Source organism: Podarcis tiliguerta (genome assembly GCF_965153285.1).
Source record: "Podarcis tiliguerta genome assembly, chromosome: 11".
Lineage (NCBI taxonomy): Eukaryota > Metazoa > Chordata > Lepidosauria > Squamata > Lacertidae > Podarcis > Podarcis tiliguerta.
In genome coordinates this window covers 12,298,363-12,320,877 of record NC_139544.1, presented here as the reverse complement: position 1 = coordinate 12,320,877, position 22,515 = coordinate 12,298,363, and the positions used below count along the sequence as shown (strand labels likewise).

The window sequence follows — 22,515 nt, the reverse complement described above, 5'->3', positions numbered from 1 at the left end:
CAGAATGCTCTCCATTTCTTTACATTAAAAATCTAACACCTAATGCATGGCCTAAACTAATGAATCGAATGCAATCTTAAGCATGTTTATTCCAAAATGAACCATAAGCCCAGGAAATATCTGGTACTTAGCAGAAAAGGCTTTCAAATGATTTCAAGCCTCAACCTCTGTCATTTTCGAATACAGTGGTACCTCAGGTTAAGTACTTAATTCTTTCCGGAGGTCCGTTCTTAACCTGAAACTGTACTTAACCTGAAGCACCACTTTAGCTAATGGGGCCTCCTGCTGTCGCTGCGCCGCTGGAGCATAATTTCTGTTCTCATCCTGAAGCAAAGTTCTTAACCTGAAGCACTATTTCTGGGTTAGCGGAGTCTGTAACCTGAAGCGTATGTAACCTGAAGTGTATGTAACCCAAGGTACCACTGCGTAGCCGTTGACACAAAGCTTAGACCCTCCAAAGATCCCTATTTTCCAGAGACATCCCAGATTTAGAGAAGCTGTCCCGGTTTCTGATTTGATCCTGGAATGTTCCACTTTTCCTTAGGATGTCCCTATTTTCATCCGAGAAATGTTGGAGGGTATGAAAACTTGATTCAGTAATAGTTGATTACAATGTAGCTTGAGCACTTGTGTCAATTATCAACAGAGATTTCATTACAGCAAAGTTATTTCACTGATGTAAATAACTCCTGTTGCCATCACACATCGTTCGTATGGCATAGCTTCAGTAGCAAGTACAGCAGAATGCGTTTACACAACCAACTTTTGCCTATAAGTTGTTGTGTGTATGATGAGGCCGTAGCCAACTCTTGTTGTGTCAACAGCAACGCTGAAAGGTTTTGCATGGTCAGTGCCTCCTGCCTCTGCCATACCTTATACAGTTAAAGCAAATACCAAGAGGAACTATGGAATGTCATTCACATGACCACGCTTAGAAACAGAATGTTTCAAATTCCATTGGCTGGGCAGCAAATTATCTTTGTTCCAAAATGCAACCAGCCTTTCAGCTCTGAGCACTAAACAAAGGCATGGGCAGCAAGTGATATCATAATGTCTCAGATGCCTGTATCACAGTGTTCTCGTGCTGGACTGGGTGTGGAACTAAAAAGGCTACCAGTTCCCTTACAGGCATCGAATGCCACTTATGCCTTCGACAATATTCTTAACGCTGCCACTTGGCTGTTCTTTTGCTTCTGCAGCAGGACTTTAAAACAAATGAATTATTGCAGACAAATGTGGCTATCCAATTCAAAACCAAGGTGAAATGCAAACTGGCTACTTTTTTTGCCAGAAATCCAAGTGACCACACAGACTACTTTTAGCAACATTTCCCCCCTTCCTTCAGAGAGGGGAAAAAAACCCCCACTGTTTTATTCATTGAAATAGTGCATGTAGACAATTGGGAAACTGAAATGACAGCTTCTTTTGTTCCAGCATATGGCAGACAGACAAGAAGCCGACAGCTTGAGGCAGATGCAAGCTATTGGCACTCCATCTGCATATTTCCAATGCAATTGTGTCTGGGGTTTGTGGCTGAAAAGTCTGGATCTTAAAAAGAAAAAAATCTAGACTTGTACAGGGTAGAAAGCGACTGAACAAAATGTAACAGTGGCTTGTGAAATACATAGTTTCTGCAAAACTTTTAATCATAGCAGCTGAATGTTAAGAGGCAAGTAGCTTTGATACCAATGCTAAGCATCTGAAACTGTACAACTATTTTTGTGGTTTTTATTATTTCAGCTTTCAAATGATCAGCTGCCTAGGAACATGTGCTGTGTCTTTTTAAGTGCATGACAAAAGACCATTGCCGAGAACAGAGCTTATTAAACATGCAGCTCTTCAGTCTTGCAAGCTGTTGCGATAAACAGCTGTTGCCATGGGTTGGGTGAGAGGTCAAGTCATTTCAAATAGAAGTCATATACCCTTTTGTCCAGCCAGCATCAGTGGCTCAGATATTTTCAGCTGATAAGAGATCTGTGGGCCACTCACATTGTAGCTTTGACCAGTAAATTTTTATTATTACCTACTCAAGCTAAACCATATGCATCTTTTTCATGACAAACTTGCAGAAACCACAGAACGGCAGCCCAGGGAAGTGTGATGATTTCTATGGCATACACATCAACCGTTAAGTGCCTTTGCAGGCACATGTTGTAGATAAAGCCACACGCAACTGTAAAAAACCCAGGCAACTGTGCTTAAGTCCACTTTAAGTGAACGTAACTGTGTGTTAAGATTGTGACCCAAGCATTGCTCCCCTGCAATACCTTTAAGATGACTTCAACAGCCCTCTCCGCATTCTGTTTACAGCCCATTTATATATTTTATTCCACTGGCTGTTGTTTTGGATTCTTCCCCCACCAGCTGGCAAGCAAGACCACCACCACAAGAAAGTTGGTTATCAAAAAAATTTATTACAAATGTGTTAAGAATTTAAATAGCAGCATGAATTTCAGTTTAAAAGAATTATTGCAAGATTGGTTATCAATGCAGAATATAGTCCAAAAGACCTCCTCCGGTAGCTCAATCTGCATCAAAATCTTTGCAGAAATGCAATCGTACCAATGTCTTTTAAGAGTCCAGTCTCTTGGGGAAGGGGCTGGATGACCCCCACCAGCAGTTTCTTGTTACAATACTGTGTCCATTCCTGCCCTTTCATCTATGTCCAGTTTTCAACTTTCACTCTGGCTTTCTAACATGAACATTCCACCTGACCCGGAAACCTGCCACAGTTTTTTTTTTCCCCCACTCTCTTTTCTTCTGCTCCTAAAATAAAAACTGCAGTACTTCTTCAGCTCCACAGATATGCCAGCTTCTCCAGCGCTGCAGCATAGCGGAGAGACTCAGTGCTGGTACAATCCACTCGCCTTGGCTTCTCTCTTTTTTTTCTCCCCACAAGAATCCACCACGTGCTGTGCCTGAGCGACTTAATCCAAGCTGTTGACCGGGCTAATCTCCAGAATCAGCCACTCGCTGGGTTGCCCAGATGTGCAGCTCCAAGGTGATAATGCAACAAAAAGGTTTCAACCTCTCCTGTGCACCGGCTACGTCAACACTGTCACCATCACTCGGGCAGGGTAATGTTGGGCACCCAGTCGTTGACATTTCGACTCTCTTCGCAAAACAAGTTCAGCTTGTCTAAGGCTGGGTCTTTCCAGGCATCCTCATTGGGATTCTGCAATAAAGAGAACAAAGGTACATGAGTGAATATCACAGTCCAAAACACAATACAGCAGGAAACTAAATCTGCTCACTGCTATGGACAATAAGGCAGGCTATATATATATATGTCCCAAACTGCAACAACTACAGCTACTAATTCCTGAGGTACCAATGAAACACACTTTATGAGATGTGCTTCCTTGGGAGTGGGCCACCGGCAGAAGCACTTAAATCATGTCAGTGGCAGCTATTTGCTGGCCTAAGGTTGCTCTGGCACTATTTTGCTATCCAATGTGCTACCTCAAAGAGATTCACAGGAGAAAATCCTGTCCGATGCCCAATCATTAAAGACAGGCATGGCATGCTATGGCATTGCACAGAATAAAAGTGGGGCTTGCCCCTTACATGGTGCTGAAAACTCACCGTGATGAGGATGCAGTGCAGGTCTCTGGGCTCCCCGCCCTCCTCGCTGGCGCCCACAATCGCGGCCAGCTTCTGGATGTCGTTCACGCGCACAATGTCAATGTCGTTCTCGCAGCAAAAGGCTTGGATGAGAGTGAAATGGATCTGCAGGGCGATGTCGCCCTCGTCTTCCTCGTCCGCGGCCAGGACGCAGAAAGCGACCGTGTCTGGATCACTGCAGAGAGAGGGAGGCTTGCGATTAGCCACTTTAAAAGCGGAGACTCTTGCAAAAAAATAAAATAAAGCGAAGAGCTGTGCACTTTCTGCACTCTCTTCTTCCCGCCCGGATTCCCTCCCTTTTCCTGGTGTTGCGCAAGGCATGCAAAACAACAGGCGCGGTGCAAATGCCCAGATACTTACACATTCATCAGTTTTGCGGATTCGTAGACGCCCGCGGTGAGGCAGCCGCGGCGCTGCGACGAGACCAGCAGCTCCTGCAAAGCTTTGCCGGCCTTCTGCATCCGGTTGCCGGTGGCGGCGCTGCTAGAGCTACTGCAAACGACAAGAAGAGGGCAAGTGCCGTCAGTCGCGGGGAAACCTTTCCGGGCTTGCATTCCCAGCCCTCCATCCATCCGCGGTACCCAACCCGCGCGCCCGCCTCCCTCCGCGCGAGACCCTTCCATCATAAGCCGCCTCAACCACCACCATCACCACCCCACCTTCCCCATCCCGGGCTGAGCCTCTGCCCGGCGGATAGTTACCTGTCGCTAGTTTCCGGCATCGTCTCCTGCCCGTGAATTTCCTCCAAAGTCATAATGGTCCGAGACAGGCAAAAAGCGGCAAGCCCCAAAGAAGAAATGTTTCAACAACAGCAAAAACCAGGCACCCAAAAAGTATCCACACAAAAGGAAAAGGTTCTGCTCGGCGGCTGAAAGATCTCTCCCGGAAAAAAAGAAAAGCGATCGGGAAATATAGACAGCTAAGCACCGAAGCTCTCCGATCTCTGCTCACTCTTAAAGTCCCCAGCGAAGTGTGAGCTGCCAAGAGCGCGGCGCGCCCTATTTATACGCTGCGGAGCTTCTGTGCCGGCAGCTGCTGGAATCTCGGCGGCGCTGATTGGCCAGGCTAGGGGTGTATTGTTATGCTAAGCAGGCGCTAGGGAGAAGCCGGCTCGTGCCAGGAGGCCACGTGGGAGACGGGGGGGGGGGGAGAAAGAGAGAGACCGTAGCCGTGGGGTGGAGGGGGACGGGGCGAGGGGCGAGAGGGGGATTACAATGCCTCAAATCTGCCACTGCTGCTTTTGTTGTGATGTTACTAGGCAGACTGCAGAGCCGGCGTGCTTGATCTTTTAAAAGAGGGTTGGGGGGATAAAGGGGGGGGTGTTGCTTCAGATGTGCATCTTTTTTGGAGGGGTGTATATACATATATATAGCTTTTTGCAAACTGTTGAAACAAAGAGAGTTTAATCAACGCATCAACTCCACTTGTGCGCAAAAAAAAGGCCTCGGCAAAATCATTTTACTGAAAATGCACCCCCAATGTGGTTTCTAGGAATCGCTCCCCCTGAGTTTCTACTTTTGCAGCTCACGCCTGCCGTGCTATCTGCTTGAAAGGACTTTGGCCTTATTATTTTCATTTCATTTCTGCAGAGCGGACCCCCCTCCCCAAGCGTGCCTGGCTGCCAGCAAACAAGGCACAAAGCAGGGGTCCTGCAAAGTTCACCCGGGCGAGGGGGGGGGCGTCCTGCGCCTGCCTCATCAGCTGCTGCGCGGAGCAGATTGTGGATGGCACACGCTGCTCGTTTGCATTTCTATGGAGAGGCGCACAATAGGCGAGGTCTGGCGTGTGGCAGTTTGGAGCGCACACAATCGGCGCTTTCTCCCCATTGCTGCACTGTCCACCTGCCACTGGGGCGCGGATTTGCTTTTGGCCGAAGGCGGCGGCGAAGAGGGGGGTGGCACACACAATAGCCTGGCTCTCTTGTGTCGCCCAATCTGTTCTTGCTGATGAATGTCTCCACTGGCGCACGCTTCCAGTGTGCAATTGAATTTGGAGGCTTTCGAAGCACGCGATCGTCTCCTTTTCTCCAAAGGGGCCCCCATTCTTCCTTTGTTTTAACCCTTCCGAGACGCTTCGCTACATTGCGGGACACTGCCCCGGCGGCCTAGGCATGTGGCCAGCTTGGCCAGGCCAATCCGGAGTCATCAAGTTTGTGCTTGTTCCTGCCTGGGAGGCGCAAATGACCAGGAGCGCCCATCTCCTTCTGACTTGCGCCACTTTCCCCCCTTGGGCACGCAGACTGTGCATTGCATTGCTCATAATTCCCCTTTCCAGTCAACCGCGCGTATCACGATCTGGTGTTTATTTTCTTCTGCTTTAAAATTCGGGCATCCTAGAATCCTCGTGGTGTTTCTCTTCCCCTCCTCCCATGCGTAATTCTGGACGAGGAGCGCTACCTACTGGATGCTGACGAGCATCCTTACGGGTATACACTGCCGTGCGGGAAGATCCAAGATTTCTAAGTGGGGAGCGGTGGGGCCTTGCAGAACATGCTTGCAAGCCAAAGAAAGGGCATGTGTTGCGCGCTAATCCCTTTGCAAATTCTCTCCCCTGTCTCTGGAAGCCTGAAGCCGGCTTGTCCTGGCATACAGAGGCAGCTGTTTCTTGCATATTTTACTCTTTGAAAAGGAGCGCGATGGTACTTGGGTGTGCGCCACCTTGTGGCTTCTTGGTGCTTTCAGCAGACCTTCCAAGTGTCCCTATTTTCCAAAGACGTCCCTGATTTAGAAAAGTCCGTTTCTGATGTGATCCCGGAATGTCCCGCTTTTCCTTAGGACGTCCCTATTTTCACTGGAGAAATGTTGGAGGGTGTGGAGTTATCCAACCTCTGAGCCATCTGAAGGCAGCCCTATATAGGAAAGTGGGTTTTTTTAATGTTTAATGTTTTATTATGTTTTTATACGTGTTGGAAGCTGCCCAGAGTGGCTGGGGCAACCCAGTAAGATGTGTGGGGTATACATAGTAAAATCATCATTGTGGAATAAAAAGGTAAAGGGACCCCTGACCATTAGGTCCAGTCATGGCCGACTCTGGGGTTGCGGCGCTCATCTCGCTTTATTGGCCGAGGGAGCCGACATACAGCTTCCAGGTCATGTGGCCAGCATGACTAAGCTGCTTCTGGTGAACCAGAGCAGCGCACGGAAACACCGTTTACCTTCCCGCCGGAGTGGTACCTATTTATCTACTTGCACTTCATGCTTTCGAACTGCTAGGTTGGCAGGAGCAGGGACCGAGCAACGGGAGCTCACCCTGTCATGGGAATTTGAACCGCCAACCTTCTGATCGGCAAGTCCTAGGCTCTGTGGTTTAACCCACAGCACCACCCGCATCCCTATTTTCATGGGAGAAATCTTGGAGAGTATGTTCCAGTTTTCTTGTGAGCCAGCTGCTTCCACATGCATATGAGCTTTTCCCCTTCTTTTGCAATGTTCACACGACGTTGTTGGCATCAAAATGCCGCCCTCTATTCCTCACTTTCTGCAGAAAATCTCAGGCATAAAAAGCCCTTCTGCCGACAACACACTTGCAATCCCTGGATGCCTTGTTTACATTATTTTACCCGATGGCACCCAAAAGTAAACAGACCCAGAAGCACTTTACTACACACGACTGAACCACATGTTGAAACAGAAGTTAGCTCACCTGATCACATCGGAGCTTCATGCTGGAAGATTTGATCATCCGTCTGAATCATGTGGTATGCACAGCAGCTGAGATAAATCTGAAAATGACGTAGGCATGGAACTCTGCAAATCTTCCATCCCTTAACTCTTAACAGAATAGAAAGCTCACAGCACCCAATGGCACTGTGCCACAAAAGAAAGTGCATTACATTTTCAAGGAGCTTGTAGGCTGTGGGCAACACATCCATATGCCAGGCTTCGTCATTAGCAGGTTCATATCAGTCGACTTTGGAATTTTCCCTCGGAATTGAAAAAAACCCACATTTCTCCCATTTTCATGTAGGAGTAAGATAAGGACATGTATCTTCCTTAAACTGACTCAGTTGCAGAGGGAAGATCTTGTTCGATCTTAGAGCTGGCGACCCCGGCGTGATTCGAACAGATTGGAGCAGTTCAGCAACTCTTTCAGGGTTTATTGTAGAAAACTGCTGATATGGAATTGGCTACTTCTGACACCTTTGGAACATCTAGCCAAGAACCAGCTTGCATTTCTGCATTGCATGGATTGATTTTCATCTTGGCCTTTTTGCACATTGCCTTCAGACATTTCGGAGAAGGGTGTTAAGTAAAAGTATCAGAATGATCTCGGCAATCTGCGTGTTTTTGCCTATGCAGCCAAACGCACCTGCCAAGCAGGAAGCCTGGATAGCTCAGCTGGTTAGAGCGTGGTGCTCTTAACGCCAAGGTTGCAGGTTCAATTCCTGTATGGGACAGCTGTATATTCTTGCATTGCAGGGGTTGCACTAGAATAGATGATCCCTTTCAACTCTATGATTCTGTAATCAGCAGGATTTTTGGGGGAGGGGATCCCAATGTTTGCAAAAGTACAAAACAAAACAAAAACAAGATGTCCTCAGAGTAAGAAACACCCCCCCCCCCTCAAAAAAGAGAACTTAATAAGAACTTAATAAGTTGCACTTGCTTTATGGGAGGGGCAAGGTGATAGGGAGGGCAGCATGGTTGCAAGTACACCGGTGGCAGTGCTGGACTGTGCCCGCTGGTGCACCAGCACCACACCACCCTCTGGGAAAGCCCGCCTGTTATTCCCAGTAACTGGTTTTCCAAGGCATACAGGACATGCCCACTGGGGCCTGAGCATGCCTAGTGACCACGGAAGGCTCTCTGACTATTCCGCTGCTCTGAGATTCCACTGCAAATGCTGTACATACATAGAATCAAGAGCAGATTGCTTTGGCACTCAAAATCCTACACGTGCCACTCCCCCTCTTGGTCAGTAAGAATATGATATTAATACATTTGATCACTATTCGTTGCCCCCTTGTGACAGCTACCTAATGGTAGGGCCGGCTCTTTCTTCTGCGTCCACGCTGCAGATTAGCTGATGGTGGATTCCACTTCAATTCAGCATTGGTCAGCAATAAAGTTATTGTACGGACATGGCCAGAGTCTGCTCCTCCAAGTTTCTTTTTTATGGCTCCTCGTAAAGCAGATTTCCAGCTGCTCTTGTGAGTAGCGGCTCCTCTGTCCTTTGCTCATTCCTCTTTTGTAAAAGGCACATCTGTAGAGGCAAGCTGTGTGCTAGCGATTTTTAAGGGCAACAGAATCCATTTTGAACCATTAGCAATTTAGACCCATTTGCCCTCCTTAAAAGCATTCGCTCCTAATTTTAAACCTGTCAGAGCTAAAAAAATTCTTTGATTTATTTATTTTAAAAGAAAAGAATGGAGGAACTGTTACTGATCTTTGTCCAAGTAATATTTATAACAGAAGGATGCCCTCTTGAGGACAGAATGGTAATTAACCCTCATCTTGTTTTTAGTGATATCCTCCTTCCCCTTTCTCACATATCAGGGTGCCCTGTCCTGGCATTTCCACTTGTGGGACCATCATGGGGGTTCCTGTTGGGTGTTTGTGTCTGATGCTCTGAGAGAGGGGCACTGTTAGGGTTCTAACAGTGCTCACCTGGTGGGGTGGAACTGCAACACTAACCTTGCAGAAAGGAAGCTCCTGCAGCCAATCGGAAGCCACGGAAGCCCCGTCGGATGTTCAGGTTCCAAAGAACGTTCGCAAACCAGAGCAATCACTTCCAGGGTTGCAGCGTTCAGGAGCCAAAACGTTCAAATCACAAGACGTTCGCGAACCAAGGTACTGCTATATTGGTATATATTATTTCTAGGACTTCTGCAGGCATCCAAATTGTTTTCAACAGATGGTCACTTTTGCATGGCTTCAGCTATGTTACATGAACATAGTTTTAAATGTGCACTTCCTATTTCAGCTGGGGAAAACCCCCTGAAAGTTAAGTGATCTGCAGATTAATAAATTAGGGATGTAATCCAGCATTATTATCACTTTTTTCTTTTGGGATAGTCTTTTTAATAGGTCATGGTTTTACAATATGCATTCTGTCATAATGAAACAGGAACTCTCTCTGTGTGTGTTTTTTTAACCCAGATGCTGGCGGGATGTGCGGCCCTGCCTGATTATAGATGGCCTCTCTCTCTTTCTCTCTCATATCTCCAGAAGACACTCACTAATGGAACTTTTATGGCGAGAGATGGACCCAACTGAGCAAACATAATTTGGTGACCTTTGCGAGCTCACTTTTGTGTCATCTGTTTTAGGTCAGACAAAGCGCACGCTCTCTGAGCAATCTGCCAGCTGCTCGGCCTAAAATCGAAGTGTGCCTTTCAAATCAGAGCCGCCACCCTTATTTTTATTTGTTTCCCAACTGTCGAGCGAGGGAGAAGTCCAACACATTGCCTCGTTTAGCAGTTGTAGCTAAGGCGGAGTGCTCTCTTTAGCTGAACTACTGGATGTGGCATAATTCGCTGTCTGTTAGCCTCAGTGCTGTGACTGCTTTGGAGGAGCTCATGACTAAACATTAGAAAGCATCAGAAGCCCAAGGGCCAATGCACATGTTATGGTACCCATTTTAAGCCAACTCCTAACAGCTGCCTATGCTGGACAAAGAGTAAACTGGAGCTCAGAACCAGACACTCCAAGTGTCCCTATTTTCCAGGGACAGACCTGGATTTACAGAAGCCATCCCAGTTTCCAATTTGATCCTGGAACGTCCTACTTTACCTTAAAGGTAAAGGTAAAGGTACCCCTGCCTGTACGGGCCAGTCTTGACAGACTCTAGGGTTGTGCGCCCATCTCACTCAAGAGGCCGGGGGCCAGCGCTGTCTGGAGACACTTCCAGGTCACGTGGCCAGCATGACATCGCTGCTCTGGCGAGCCAGAGCCGCACACGGAAATGCCTTTTACCTTCCCGCTAGTAAGCGGTCCCTATTTATCTACTTGCACCCAGGAGTGCTTTCGAACTGCTAGGTTGGCAGGCGCTGAGACCGAACAACGGGAGCGCACCCCACCACGGGGATTTGAACTGCCAACCTTTCAATCGGCAAGCCCTAGGCGCTGAGGCTTTTACCCACAGTGCCACCCGCGTCCCATACTTTACCTTACAACGTCCCATACTTTACCTTACAACGTCCCTATTTTCAGAGAAATGTTGGAGTTATGCAACCCCCGAGCCAGGCAGTGTGTCTCATCTGTCCTGAATCTCCCATTATTCCACTTCACTGGACAATTTCAGAGAGAGAGAAGAGCTATTCACACCAGGCATCATTTTATAAACCTAAAAATTATATAAACTAAATATTTCAGCCTTTTCTGGGCCATTTTGCTTGTTCATTTCTGGACCTTTTCCAGCAATATCTTTTTTGAAAGATGGCCTGTGTACACACAATATATTTAAAGCACATGATGTCGTCGTCCCCCCAAAGAATCATGGGAACTCTAGTTTACCCTCAATTCTCAGCACCCTTCACAAACTACAGTTCCCAAGATTCTTTGGGAGAAGTCGTGTGCTTGAAATGTATCGTGTGTGCACAGCCACCGAGAATGGAACTGTGCACAGTGTTCCAAGTTTGGCTTCATCATATACAGTGGTACCTCAGTTTTTGAACATAATCTGTTCCGGAAGACCGTTCAAAACATCCAAAAACTGAGGCGCAAAGGGTGGTCTGTAAATTCAATGGAGAAAATTGGGGGGGGGCACACTCAGCGGAAGCCGTTCGACTTCTGAGGCACGTTAAAAAACGGAAGCATTTACTTCCAGGTTTTCGGTGTTTGAAAACCGAAACGTTTGGCTTCCGAGACACTCGAAAACCGAGGTACAGTGGTGCCTCGCAAGATGAAATTAATTCGTTCTGCGAGTTTTTTCGTCTTGTGAATTTTTTCGTCTTGTGAAGCACCGCTGTGTATTGACGGTTTCCCATAGGAATGCATTGACGGTTTTAAGAAAAAGGCGCAAGACGTTTTCATCTTGCGAAGCAAACCCATAGGGAAATTCGTCTTGCGAAGCAACTCAAAAAACAAAAAACTCTTTCATCTTGCGAGTTTTTCATCTTGTGAGGCATTCGTCTTGTGAGGTACCACTGTACCACTGTATTGGAATAAGGGGCACTGTGACGTACAGGTTTTCTTCCTTTCCTAATAATCTCTAGCATGGAATACCAGGTCACACATGATGCATGGGGAAAACATTTAAAAGTCATTTGCCTTTTGAAAGATTTAGGCTGGAGGTGCTTGAGCATTATGGAGAGGGAAGTGCCTTCCTGGAGGGTGCTGATTATTGCTCCTATCCCTGGCCTCTCTCTGGCAATATTACCAGGGTCTATTGCTCCTTGAACCAGCTGCAGCTGGTATGTTTGCTGGCTTGCAGAAAACTCATCTGCAGGTGAGGTCGTAGGTGTTGCTCTTGGGGGGTGAGGAGGGTTTCCTATCACAGAAGCACTCCGTTTCATGGAATGTGGCAACTGCAGAAAAATATTTGTTTGTCAAGAGTTCAAGGAGATCTTCCGGGAATGAGGACAGAGGGGATAACCAGGTCAAGGAAACACTGAAAGAACAGCCATGGCAATGCTTCAGAAAAACGCAGCGAAACATTGCATTAAAAAATTAATTCTCCTTTGATTTCTATCCTTTTCTAAGTTTAAAAGCTGGTAGGAAACAATCGCCATTCTGTTTAAACTGATGGAATATGCGCAGCTTGCAGACGTAACATATAGAATAAGAGAAGAAGAAGAACATACGTTTAAAGAAGGCTGGAAAATGTTTGTTGAATATATTGGGGGAAATTGTGTACACTTGAAAAGGTGGGCAGCATTAAATAAATTCAACAATGTAAACAAGTTTTGATGGATGTATTAATGGAATACTGAATGGTTTAGTTTATGTAAAATATGCATGGATTTATGATATGCAAATTGAACCATGGGAAGTGAAGAAGGGAAGTCATTGGCATTTTAACATTGCTTAAGGAATTTTTTTAATTGTAAAATGGGAAACGTAATAAAAATTATACACACACACACACACACAAAATTATCATCATTCATTGTTTTTCTCTATTTCAGGGACTATATCTAATTTGATCACCATCTCTTCAGATGCAAATTATGCATGGGTAGACCTCTTCAAAAAATTGGATTTATGTGTTGATGACTTTGAAGAAAGATTATAACATTTATTTATTTCTGCATACTCCTTTTGTATCCTGCCTTTCCTCCAAAGATTCAGCAAATATAGTTCTCTCCACCAACCACTGCTCCATTGTCTCTTCATGACAACTCTTGAGGTAATTTTGGCTAAGAAATAGCAACTGGTCCAAGACGCCACATCCATTGAGGTTCATGGCCAAGTGGGCATTTGGACATAGGTCTCGCTGGTTCTAATCCAAGCATTGCACGACAAAGAATAAATTCAAGAACTCTTGATTCGTACACTGGGCTAGATCCATACTTGGTCATTCTTACAGCAGAAATCAGTGGAACTTCGGTTAGTTGTGAAAACCATTGGTTTTCATAGGTAATGACTATCCTAAGTCCCATGGGATGTGGGTGGTGCTGTGAGCCTCTTAGGCTTGCTGATCAGAAGGTCTGCAGTTTGAATCTCCATGACGGGATGAGCTCCCGTTGCTCTGTTCCAGCTGCTGCCAACATAGCAGCTCAAAAGCACGCCAGTGCAAGTAGATAAATAGGTACCACTGTGGCAGGAAGGTAAACCCTGTTTCTGTGCACTCTGATTTCCATCACGGTGTCCCATTGTGCCAGAAGCTACTGTTGGGTCTATCATGAGACGTCCGACAGCTTCTAATCACAAATACCAGCAGCCCTTAAGCAAGCAAGCTTGCCTTATTATCGCTCCCTAGCATCCCACTGCCAGAGGATTGCCTCCTTCCATTCTCCAGTTTGCCTCCTCCAAGTAGAAGAAATCTGGGCAGTGCTGAATGTCACATCCATTGCCAGGTGTGTCCTGCTGGAAATAGACAAGGGTTTCCCCCTTGGCCTGCCTTTATATCCACTCAGTTACCAAGGGCTTTTGTGACATCACAAGAAACCCACAGCCAATGGCAACAGCTGGGGAGGCATCATCTTCATTGCTTTGAGCCTCACAATGGTGGGTGGACCTTTCAGTGATTATGTGCTTGTTTATTCAGGTAGCGGGTGGCGCTGTGGTCTAAACCATGAGCCTTTTGGACTTCCCAATACGAAGGTTCATGGTTCGAATCCCTGCAACGGGGTGAGCTCCCGTTGCTCTGTCCCAGCTCCTGCCAACCTAGCAGTTCGAAAGCACAACAGGGCAAATAGATAAAGAGGTAGAATCATAGAATCATAGAGTTGGAAGAGACCACAAGGGCCATCGAGTCCAACCCCCTGCCAAGCAGGAAACACCATCAGAGCACTCCTGACATATGGTTGTCAAGCCTCTGCTTAAAGACCTCCAAAGAAGGAGACTCCACCACACTCCTTGGCAGCAAATTCCACTGTCGAACAGCTCTTACTGTCAGGAAGTTCTTCCTAATGTTTAGGTGGAATCTTCTTTCTTGTAGTTTGGATCCATTGCTCCGTGTCCGCTTCTCTGGAGCAGCAGAAAACAACCTTTCTCCCTCCTCTATGTGACATCCCTTCATATATTTGAACATGGCTATCATATCACCCCTTAACCTCCTCTTCTCCAGGCTAAACATGCCCAGCTCCCTTAGCCGTTCCTCATAGGGCATCGTTTCCAGGCCTTTGACCATTTTGGTTGCCCTCCTCTGGACACGTTCCAGTTTGTCAGTGTCCTTCTTGAACTGTGGTGCCCAGAACTGGACACAGTACTCCAGGTGAGGTCTGACCAGAGCAGAATACAGTGGCACTATTACTTCCCTTGATCTAGATGCTATACTCCTATTGATGCAGCCCAGCATTGCATTGGCTTTTTTAGCTGCCGCGTCACACTGTTGGCTCATGTCAAGTTTGTGGTCAACCAAGACTCCTAGATCCTTTTCACATGTACTGCTCTCAAGCCAGGTGTCACCCATCTTGTATTTGTGCCTCTCATTTTTTTTGCCCAAGTGCAATACTTTACATTTCTCCCTGTTAAAGTTAATCTTGTTTGTTTTGGCCCAGTTCTCTAATCTGTCAAGGTCGTTTTGAAGTGTGATCCTGTCCTCTGGGGTGTTAGCCACCCCTCCCAGTTTGGGGTCATCTGAAAATTTGATCAGGATGCCCTTGAGTCCATCCTCCAAGTCGTTGATAAAGATGTTGAATAAGACCGGGCCCAAGACAGAACCCAAGACAGGTACCGCTGTGGCGGGAAGGTAAACAGCACTTCTGTGTTCCCTGGTTTCCGTCACGGTGTTCCGTTGCACCAGAAGTGGTTTAGTCATGCTGGCCACATGACCTGGAAAGCTGTCTGTGGACAAACGCTGGCTCCCTCGGCCTGAAGCAAGATGAGCCCCGCACCCCATAGTCACGTTTGACTGGACTTAACCATCTAGGGGTCCTTTACCTTTTTTTTAAAAAAAAAAAATCCAATTGATTTCAGTGTGTCTCCTTTAAGGCTGCATTCACACCAATCCCTTGGTTGCACAGAAATGTCGTTTGTCTCAATTCAGAATCATTCATGCTCACCCTCAACACACTGCTTTCAATCTAGATTGATTCCATCCTGTTGTCCACAAGGACAAGTTACCGTGTTTTTCGCTCTATAAGACGCACCAGACCACAAGACGCACCTAGTTTTTGAAGGCGGAAAACAAGAAAAAAATATTCTGATCTCAGAAGCCAAAACAGAAAGAGGGATCGCTGCGCAGTGAAAGCAGCAATCCCTCTTGTTGTTCTGGCTTCTGTGATAGCTGCGCAGCCTGCATTCGCTCCATAAGACGCACACACATTTCCCCTTACTTTTTAGGAGGGAAAAAGTGAGTCTTATAGAGCAAAAAATACGGTACTTGACAAATGTCTGAAAAAACTCTGTTTGATATTCATGCCTTTTATTCAGGTGAATGGAGAAGAAAACGCTAACTGTAATCATGCTGCACACACAACATCACTCGGCGGCTGTGGATACATTCTGCATTGCTAGAGCCGCCTGCATCTGTTTTCAGACAGACACGCTGTGGCGTCATGCCAAATCAATCTGCAATGAGCTTTTACTTTATTTTTTGAATGATGCCAGGTTCTCAAGAAGCACTTTTCTTTTCAAGTTTTGTTGTTGTTGTTTAGTCGTTCAGTCGTGTCCGACTCTTCGTGACCCCCTGGACCAGAGCACGCCAATCACTCCTGTCTTTCACTGCCTCCTGCAGTTTGGTCAAACTCATGCTGGTAGCTTCGAGAACACTGTCCAACCATCTCGTCCTCTGTTGTCCCCTTCTCCTTGTGCCCTCCATCTTTCCCAACATCAGGGTCTTTTCCAGGGAGTCTTCTCTTCTCATGAGGTGGCCAAAGTCTTGGAGCCTCAGCTTCAGGATCTGTCCTTCCAGTGAGCACTCAGGGCTGATTTCCTTCAGAATGGATCGGTTTGATCTTCTTGCAGTCCATGTGACTCTCAAGAGTCTCCTCCAGCACCATAATTCAAAAGCATCAATTCTTCGGCAGTCAGCCTTCTTTATGGTCCAGCTTTCACTTCCATACATTAAAAGTTTTATCATTGCTTTATTTTATTTTACCTTATTTGATTTTCACATATTACATTACAATAATGATGTACCAAAGCCAACACCATTTCTTCCCCATCCCTCCATACATTTACATTTATATTTCCTCAATCCATCATATTATTCTTTTCTCCTTCCTCCCACTTCCCTCCGCCCCCACTCGATTTCCTCCACATTATACAATTCACAATAATCTTTGCATTCTACAATCTTCTCAAGTAATCTATATATTCTTATTATCTTTCCTTACTAATTTTTCTTCCATCCAGTACTTCACATTTTAATCTAGGCATATTAGCGTATCATTTTTGAGCAATATTTTGCCAATATTTTCAGGGCCAAAACTTTTTTGCAATAGATCTAGATTGTGTGTGTGGACTACAAGTACCCAGTTGCCATTGATTCTAGAATAAAAAGCATGCAGATGTTTGAACTCCTGGCACAGAAAGTAAGTGGTGTTGGACTTCGGTTTCCGTAATCTTTTGACTACTTGCCATTATAAGAACTGGATTCCAAAAGCATCTGGGGGACCAATGCTTCCCCATTCTTGAAGCAGAGTTTAATACAAAAGTTGTATGTCCATAACCCTCCTTTCAGGGCTTTGTGAAAAGGGAAAGCCATACAAAAGCGACACCTAGTGGTCACACTGGGAATTACCTGGGAATTACTGTGCCTCTTCCTACCTGTTTGAACTTTTCACCCAGAGTATTATTGGACTGCTCATCAGATGCAACCGCCCACTCCCATCCTTTTAGTCCATAAAGTGGGGAAGAAAGCATTTTATAAAGCAGGAAATAAACAATTTTTAACGTTTATCAGATGTCCTATCAGAAATCTAAGGGCACTTCCAGATTGATGTTCTGTTGAAAGTTTATGCAGCAGGAAGCATTTTATGCTGTCAGTGTGGAGTTAAACCAAATTTGTGGATTTGTACTGAACCATCAGTGTGGATGTGCACTAGATATTCAACATGGATGTGAACTGGACTGCCTGCTTCTCTTCCCGCTATATTATTTATTTTTATTATTTATTCTTTATTGAATTTATATACCGACCTAAATTTTTTCATTGGTCATCAAGACTTCATTATCATTCATCAGAGTCACTCAGTTCAGATACCGGTAGAGGACTCCGCTTATGCCACCAACACCTCATAAAATGCGGGAATTTATCGCCCAGCCTTTCAAGTTTCCTCTTGTCCAGTCATGAATCTCTCTCGCCAGTCTCTGATCCAGAACTTAACCCTTGCTGTCCCTGTGGAGCTGCTGGCTCGCTTGCTGCGTCTTCCTGTTCCTCTACGCCTAATGACACTGCCCTTTCTTCGCTAGTTCCTCCAGCTCCCTCCCCCTCAGTCCTCTTCTTCTACCCTGAAGTTCTTTCTCACATCCAGGGAACTCGAACGTACTGACTCAGCCCTGACACCATGGCAGGTTGCCAGGAACGGATAAGACAAGGAAAAGTCCTTGCCAAGTGCTTTTTATTCAATATTCACAGAGAGAGGCTTGGAAAGGCAGCCTCTTGAAATAATGGTGTCGCCCCGAGTGAGTCTCCACTGTTAGGAGTTCAGCCTACACTCGTGTAGGACCCTGGCAGAGACACATGCCCAACTGGCATGTTCCCTCCTTCCTGGTCAATCATTCAGGACCTTCAAAAGCTTTCTTCTGCCCAAACATCACAGCGACCGATGCCAACCGACACTGGCACACTTAGGGATCTGCAGAGTTTGCGCAGTTGCGTAACAGACCTCAGCAACTCAGCATTTTGGCTAATCTACTTTATTTACATATAAACACACACGGAGCACTGCAACATGGCTCCCTCTCTCTCTGGCATCAGACAGCAAAGAAAGAAAGAACAAAGGACAGTAGTCCCATTTCACGGAACACAGTAACACAAACATTCTGTCTCCATCACTTCCCACTCTGTGGAGTCAAAACATATACCGTAATGTGATAGACAACAATCCCATGACTGCAATCATGGAGCAGGAATTCTAACATCCACTCCCTTCCTCTCTCATGCGCCACAGCTACGGATGCTGAAAAGTGCCCTCTGCCTTTGAACTCTCTGCTCTCCTACTTTCAATGCTTGCCGGGTTCTGGGAAAGGGGGGTCTGGAATGCTTTCTAAAGACATGGTGTCCATCAGCTGTCCCATCTCTGGTGCTTCTTCTTCCTCCTCTCCCATTATTTCCCAGCTTTTCCCCTCCTCTGCCTCTGAGCTGTGACCTCCCTCAAACCCCTGTTGTAATTTTGAACTGTCTTCTTCTTCTTCTCTGGAAGGGTCAGGCTGAGGAGGCAGTCTCCACTGTCCCTCCTCTACCCAGTCCCTGACAATGGAACTCTGGACTACTTCGTCAGGCCTGGTGTCAAGATCAGAGTGAACGCACGCGACTTTGCCCTCAAAGTGTTTTACATATGAATGAATCTTTATTTGTGTCAGCCATCAGCCCTAGCGATAAAACAACAATACGATATGCAAAGAATAGAAATAAAAAGTCCATTTTGTAAAACACATTTTAGGGTTTTGAATCAATAGTCAAATAGTGGCTCTTATTCTGATTGACGGGATGCGGGTGGCACTTTGGGTTAAACCACAGAGCCTAGGACTTGCTGATCAGAAAGTCAGTGGTTCGAATCCCTGCGACGGGGTGAGCTCCCGTTGCTCGGTCCCTGCTCCTGCCAACCTAGCAGTTCGAAAGCACATCAACGTGCAAGTAGATAAATAGGTACCACTCTGGCGGGAAGATAAACGGCATTTCCATGCACTGCTCTGGTTCGCCAGAAGCGGCTTAGTCAGGCTGGCCACATGACCCGGAAGCTGTACGCCGGCTCCCTCGGCCAATAAAGCAAGATGAGTGCCGCAACCCTAGAGTCGGTCACAACCGGACCTAATGATCAGGCGTCCCTTTACCTTTATTCTGATTGCCCCAGCTAAAGACCTTGCAACCTTTGCTGTCACCTGCTCATTTTGATCTGCCAAGAGAAAGGACATTCTGGCAGTGGTTAGGTGACCCGGAATGGACAATAAAAGAGGGGTGATAATCTCATTCCTCAAGTCTTTATAAAGAGTGCAAGCCAGAAGGGCATGTGTCACCGATTTGGTACTGCCATCTCCACAGGGACATATGCGTTTTTTGTGTGGAATCTGTTGGAATCATCCCTCAAATGCATCATGGCGGGCTTCATGGCAGTGATGTTCTCAGGCCTGGAGCTTTCATTACAGCACTCATCACCCTGAAAAGGATCGCTGGACACCTAATAGAGAATGCAATGGTGGCTGGCAAAGCAAGACTTTCATCGCTGCCTCCACAACCACAGAGAAAATATAATTATGAGTGAAGACTATAATTACAGCAACAGAGTTTCTACCTTTATAAAGAGTGCCTTTAATGTTACAAGGTAGAAATTAAGCATTCAGGTTCACTAGAGCACTTCTCCAGGCTAGCTGGGGCCTGTCTGGAGACAGATTAGCCTCTGATGAATTGGGGGGGGGGGGGAATGTTTAAAATAACTTTTTCTAAAAATAACCCCAAAGCCTTTCTTTTAGGAATTTTAGGTGCCGAAATCCCAATGGAGCAGAAAATACTATTTATGTATGCGACTGTGCGGATTATTGACCCAGAAATGGAAAGAAGATCATAGAATCATAGAGTTGGAGTAGACCACAAGGGCCATCGAGTCCAACCCCCTGCCAAGCAGGAAACACCATCAGAGCACTCCTGACATGTGGTTGTCAAGCCTCTGCTTAAAGACCTCCAAAGAAGGAGACTCCACCACACTCCTTGGCAGCAAATTCCACTGTCGAACAGCTCTTACTGTCAGGAAGTTCTTCCTAATGTTTAGGTGGAATCTTCTTTCTTGTAGTTTGGATCCATTGCTCCGTGTCCGCTTCTCTGGAGCAGCAGAAAACAACCTTTCTCCCTCCTCTATGTGACATCCTTTTATATATTTGAACCTTTTATATATTTGAACATGGCTATCATATCACCCCTTAACCTCCTCTTCTCCAGGCTAAACATGCCCAGCTCCCTTAGCCATTCCTCATAAGGCATCGTTTCCAGGCCTTTGACCAGTTTGGTTGTTCAAGATAAAGTCTTGAACAGAGAAGAATGGCCAATTAAATTGATGGATTATGCCGAAATGGCTAAAATGACCAGGAGAATCAGAAATTAGGAAGACCAAAATTTTAATAAGGTATGGAGGAAATTTAAAATTTATCTTAAAAACCATTGTAAACAGTTAAAATCGTTAGTAGGGTTGGAATAGCACTGTTAGTTTAATGGTGAATTTTGGATGTAATGAAGATGTAAAAGATTTGGATTATTATGAAAGATACAGGAGGAAATGATTAACAATAGGACCCACAAAAGGGAAGAGGGAAGTCCATGAGATTCTCTGGAATCTTGTTCTTGTGATGTATGTTGGATATGTGATTGCAAAACTTTAATTTGAAAAACCAAATAAATAAATAAGTGTGTGTGTGTGTGTGTGTGTGTGATGGATCAGCCTCGATTGCCCTAATCCAGGGCTTTCTCTTCTGGGGGTACTCAGAGGTACAGAGTACCAGCACCTCCCCCCAGCAGAAAAAATACCTTGTGATAAAGTAAATAGAAGGTGGGGAGAGCAAGCTAGAGGCCATAGCTAAAAGGGGGGCTGTGAAAAGCAGGTGGCCAAAGTGGCAGCTGAAAGGGAAAGGAGGCCCTTGTTTGGGGCTGCTCTCAGTCAACAGGTTGAGCTGTTCCCCCCTGGCTGCCCTGCAATGCGCTCTCTCTACCCCTGGACACACTGTCTGCTGTGCCGCTGCCTCACTGTACCGCAAGCGGCTGGGTGGCAAAGGCTGCATCCCTTTCATCTCTGCTTGCTCTTTCCATGTCTGTGGGGCAGGGCAGTGTGGGATGTAATCCATTGGTGCAGTCAAATGCAACATTCCTTATTTTCCTAGAGTGGGCAAAGGCAAGGGGGACACTCAGTCAGTGTAACTTCCTGTTCTGCTGACTGGAGCATCCTCCCCCTGCATGTGACCTGGGAGATGGGCGTGGCTCTTGCTGACTCCAAAAAGAGCCGCATTTTCTCACTTGCAGTCTTGTTGTTTTTCTCTTCTCTTGCTTGCTGATCTTTTGCTGCCATGCTGCTCTCCTGCAGCCATTTTGTTGTATTAATGTAATTTTGCTGTCTGCTGGCTCTCAGCCAGCAGCACATGAACTCAGCCTCCCTATGAGACGAACTCACAGTTTCTTTGTGTAACTACCAAATAAAGTCTGCCTTTCAGGGATCATATCGTGAACTGAAAGAAAGTGAGTAAACTTTTTGATACTTTACTCAGAAAGACTCTTGTGTCTTTATTCTTTTAGGAGGGATCACAGGGGACACCAGGAAATAATCTTAACTAAGAGATTCAAACGAATCTGCAAACTAGATTCCAGCTATATTGAGGGGAATTTGCTCTGCTACGTCACTCACTAGCATGAGTGAGGGAAGGATAATACTTATTCAATATATTGTTCCTATTATCCTTAACATTCCCACAGGCAGGGGACAGAGAGGGGAGAGAGAGAGAGCAGAAAAAGTCAGCTGTCTCTGTTGCTAGAGAAAAGAGACATTGAGTGTCGTTGATCTCCTGCTGTGGAGCCCTCTTCCAACAGAGATTCAGCAGGCACCCTCACTATATGTACATTGTATGTACACTATATGTACATTTAAATCACTATATGTAAATTGTGTGTGTGTGTGTGCGTGCGCGTGTGTGTGTGTGTATCAAAGATAAAGGACCCATGGGCAGTTAAGTCCAGTCAAAGGCAACTATGGGGTTGCGGTGCTCATCTCACTTTCAGGCCGAGGGAGCTGGCGTTTGTCCACAGACAGCTTTCTGGGTCATGTGGCCATCATGACTAAACCACTTCTGCCTCAACAGAACACTGTGATGGAAACCGGAGTGCACGGAAACACATTTTACCTTCCCGCCACAGGGGTACCTATTAATCTACCTGCACTGGTGTGCTTTCAAACTGCTAGGTTGGCAGGAGCTGGAACAGAGCAACGGGAGCTCACCCCGTCGCGTGGATTCGAACCGCTGACCTTCTGACTGGCAAGCCCAAGAGGCTCATTGGTTTAGACCACAGTGCCACCCGCTTCCTGAATAAACAAGCATACAATCACTGATAGGTCCACCTGCCATTGTGAGGCTCAAAGCAATGAAGATGATGCCTCCCCAGCTGTTGCCATTGGCTGTGGGTTTCTTGTGATGTCACAAAAGCACT

At 46.1% G+C, this 22,515-nt stretch overlaps 1 protein-coding gene across 1 annotated transcript; it reads right to left on the bottom strand.

Annotated features, from left to right (window-relative positions):
• Positions 1–2,394: 2,394 nt before the first annotated feature.
• On the bottom strand, positions 2,395–4,608 carry GADD45G (growth arrest and DNA damage inducible gamma). Its single transcript, XM_083404578.1, has 4 exons — positions 4,326–4,608; positions 3,985–4,116; positions 3,586–3,799; positions 2,395–3,175 (listed from the first exon to the last, which is right to left on the bottom strand). The coding sequence occupies exons 1-4, from the start codon at positions 4,376–4,378 to the stop codon at positions 3,065–3,067; spliced, it is 510 nt and encodes a 169-aa protein (XP_083260704.1). The 5' UTR covers positions 4,379–4,608; the 3' UTR covers positions 2,395–3,064.
• Positions 4,609–22,515: the final 17,907 nt, after the last annotated feature.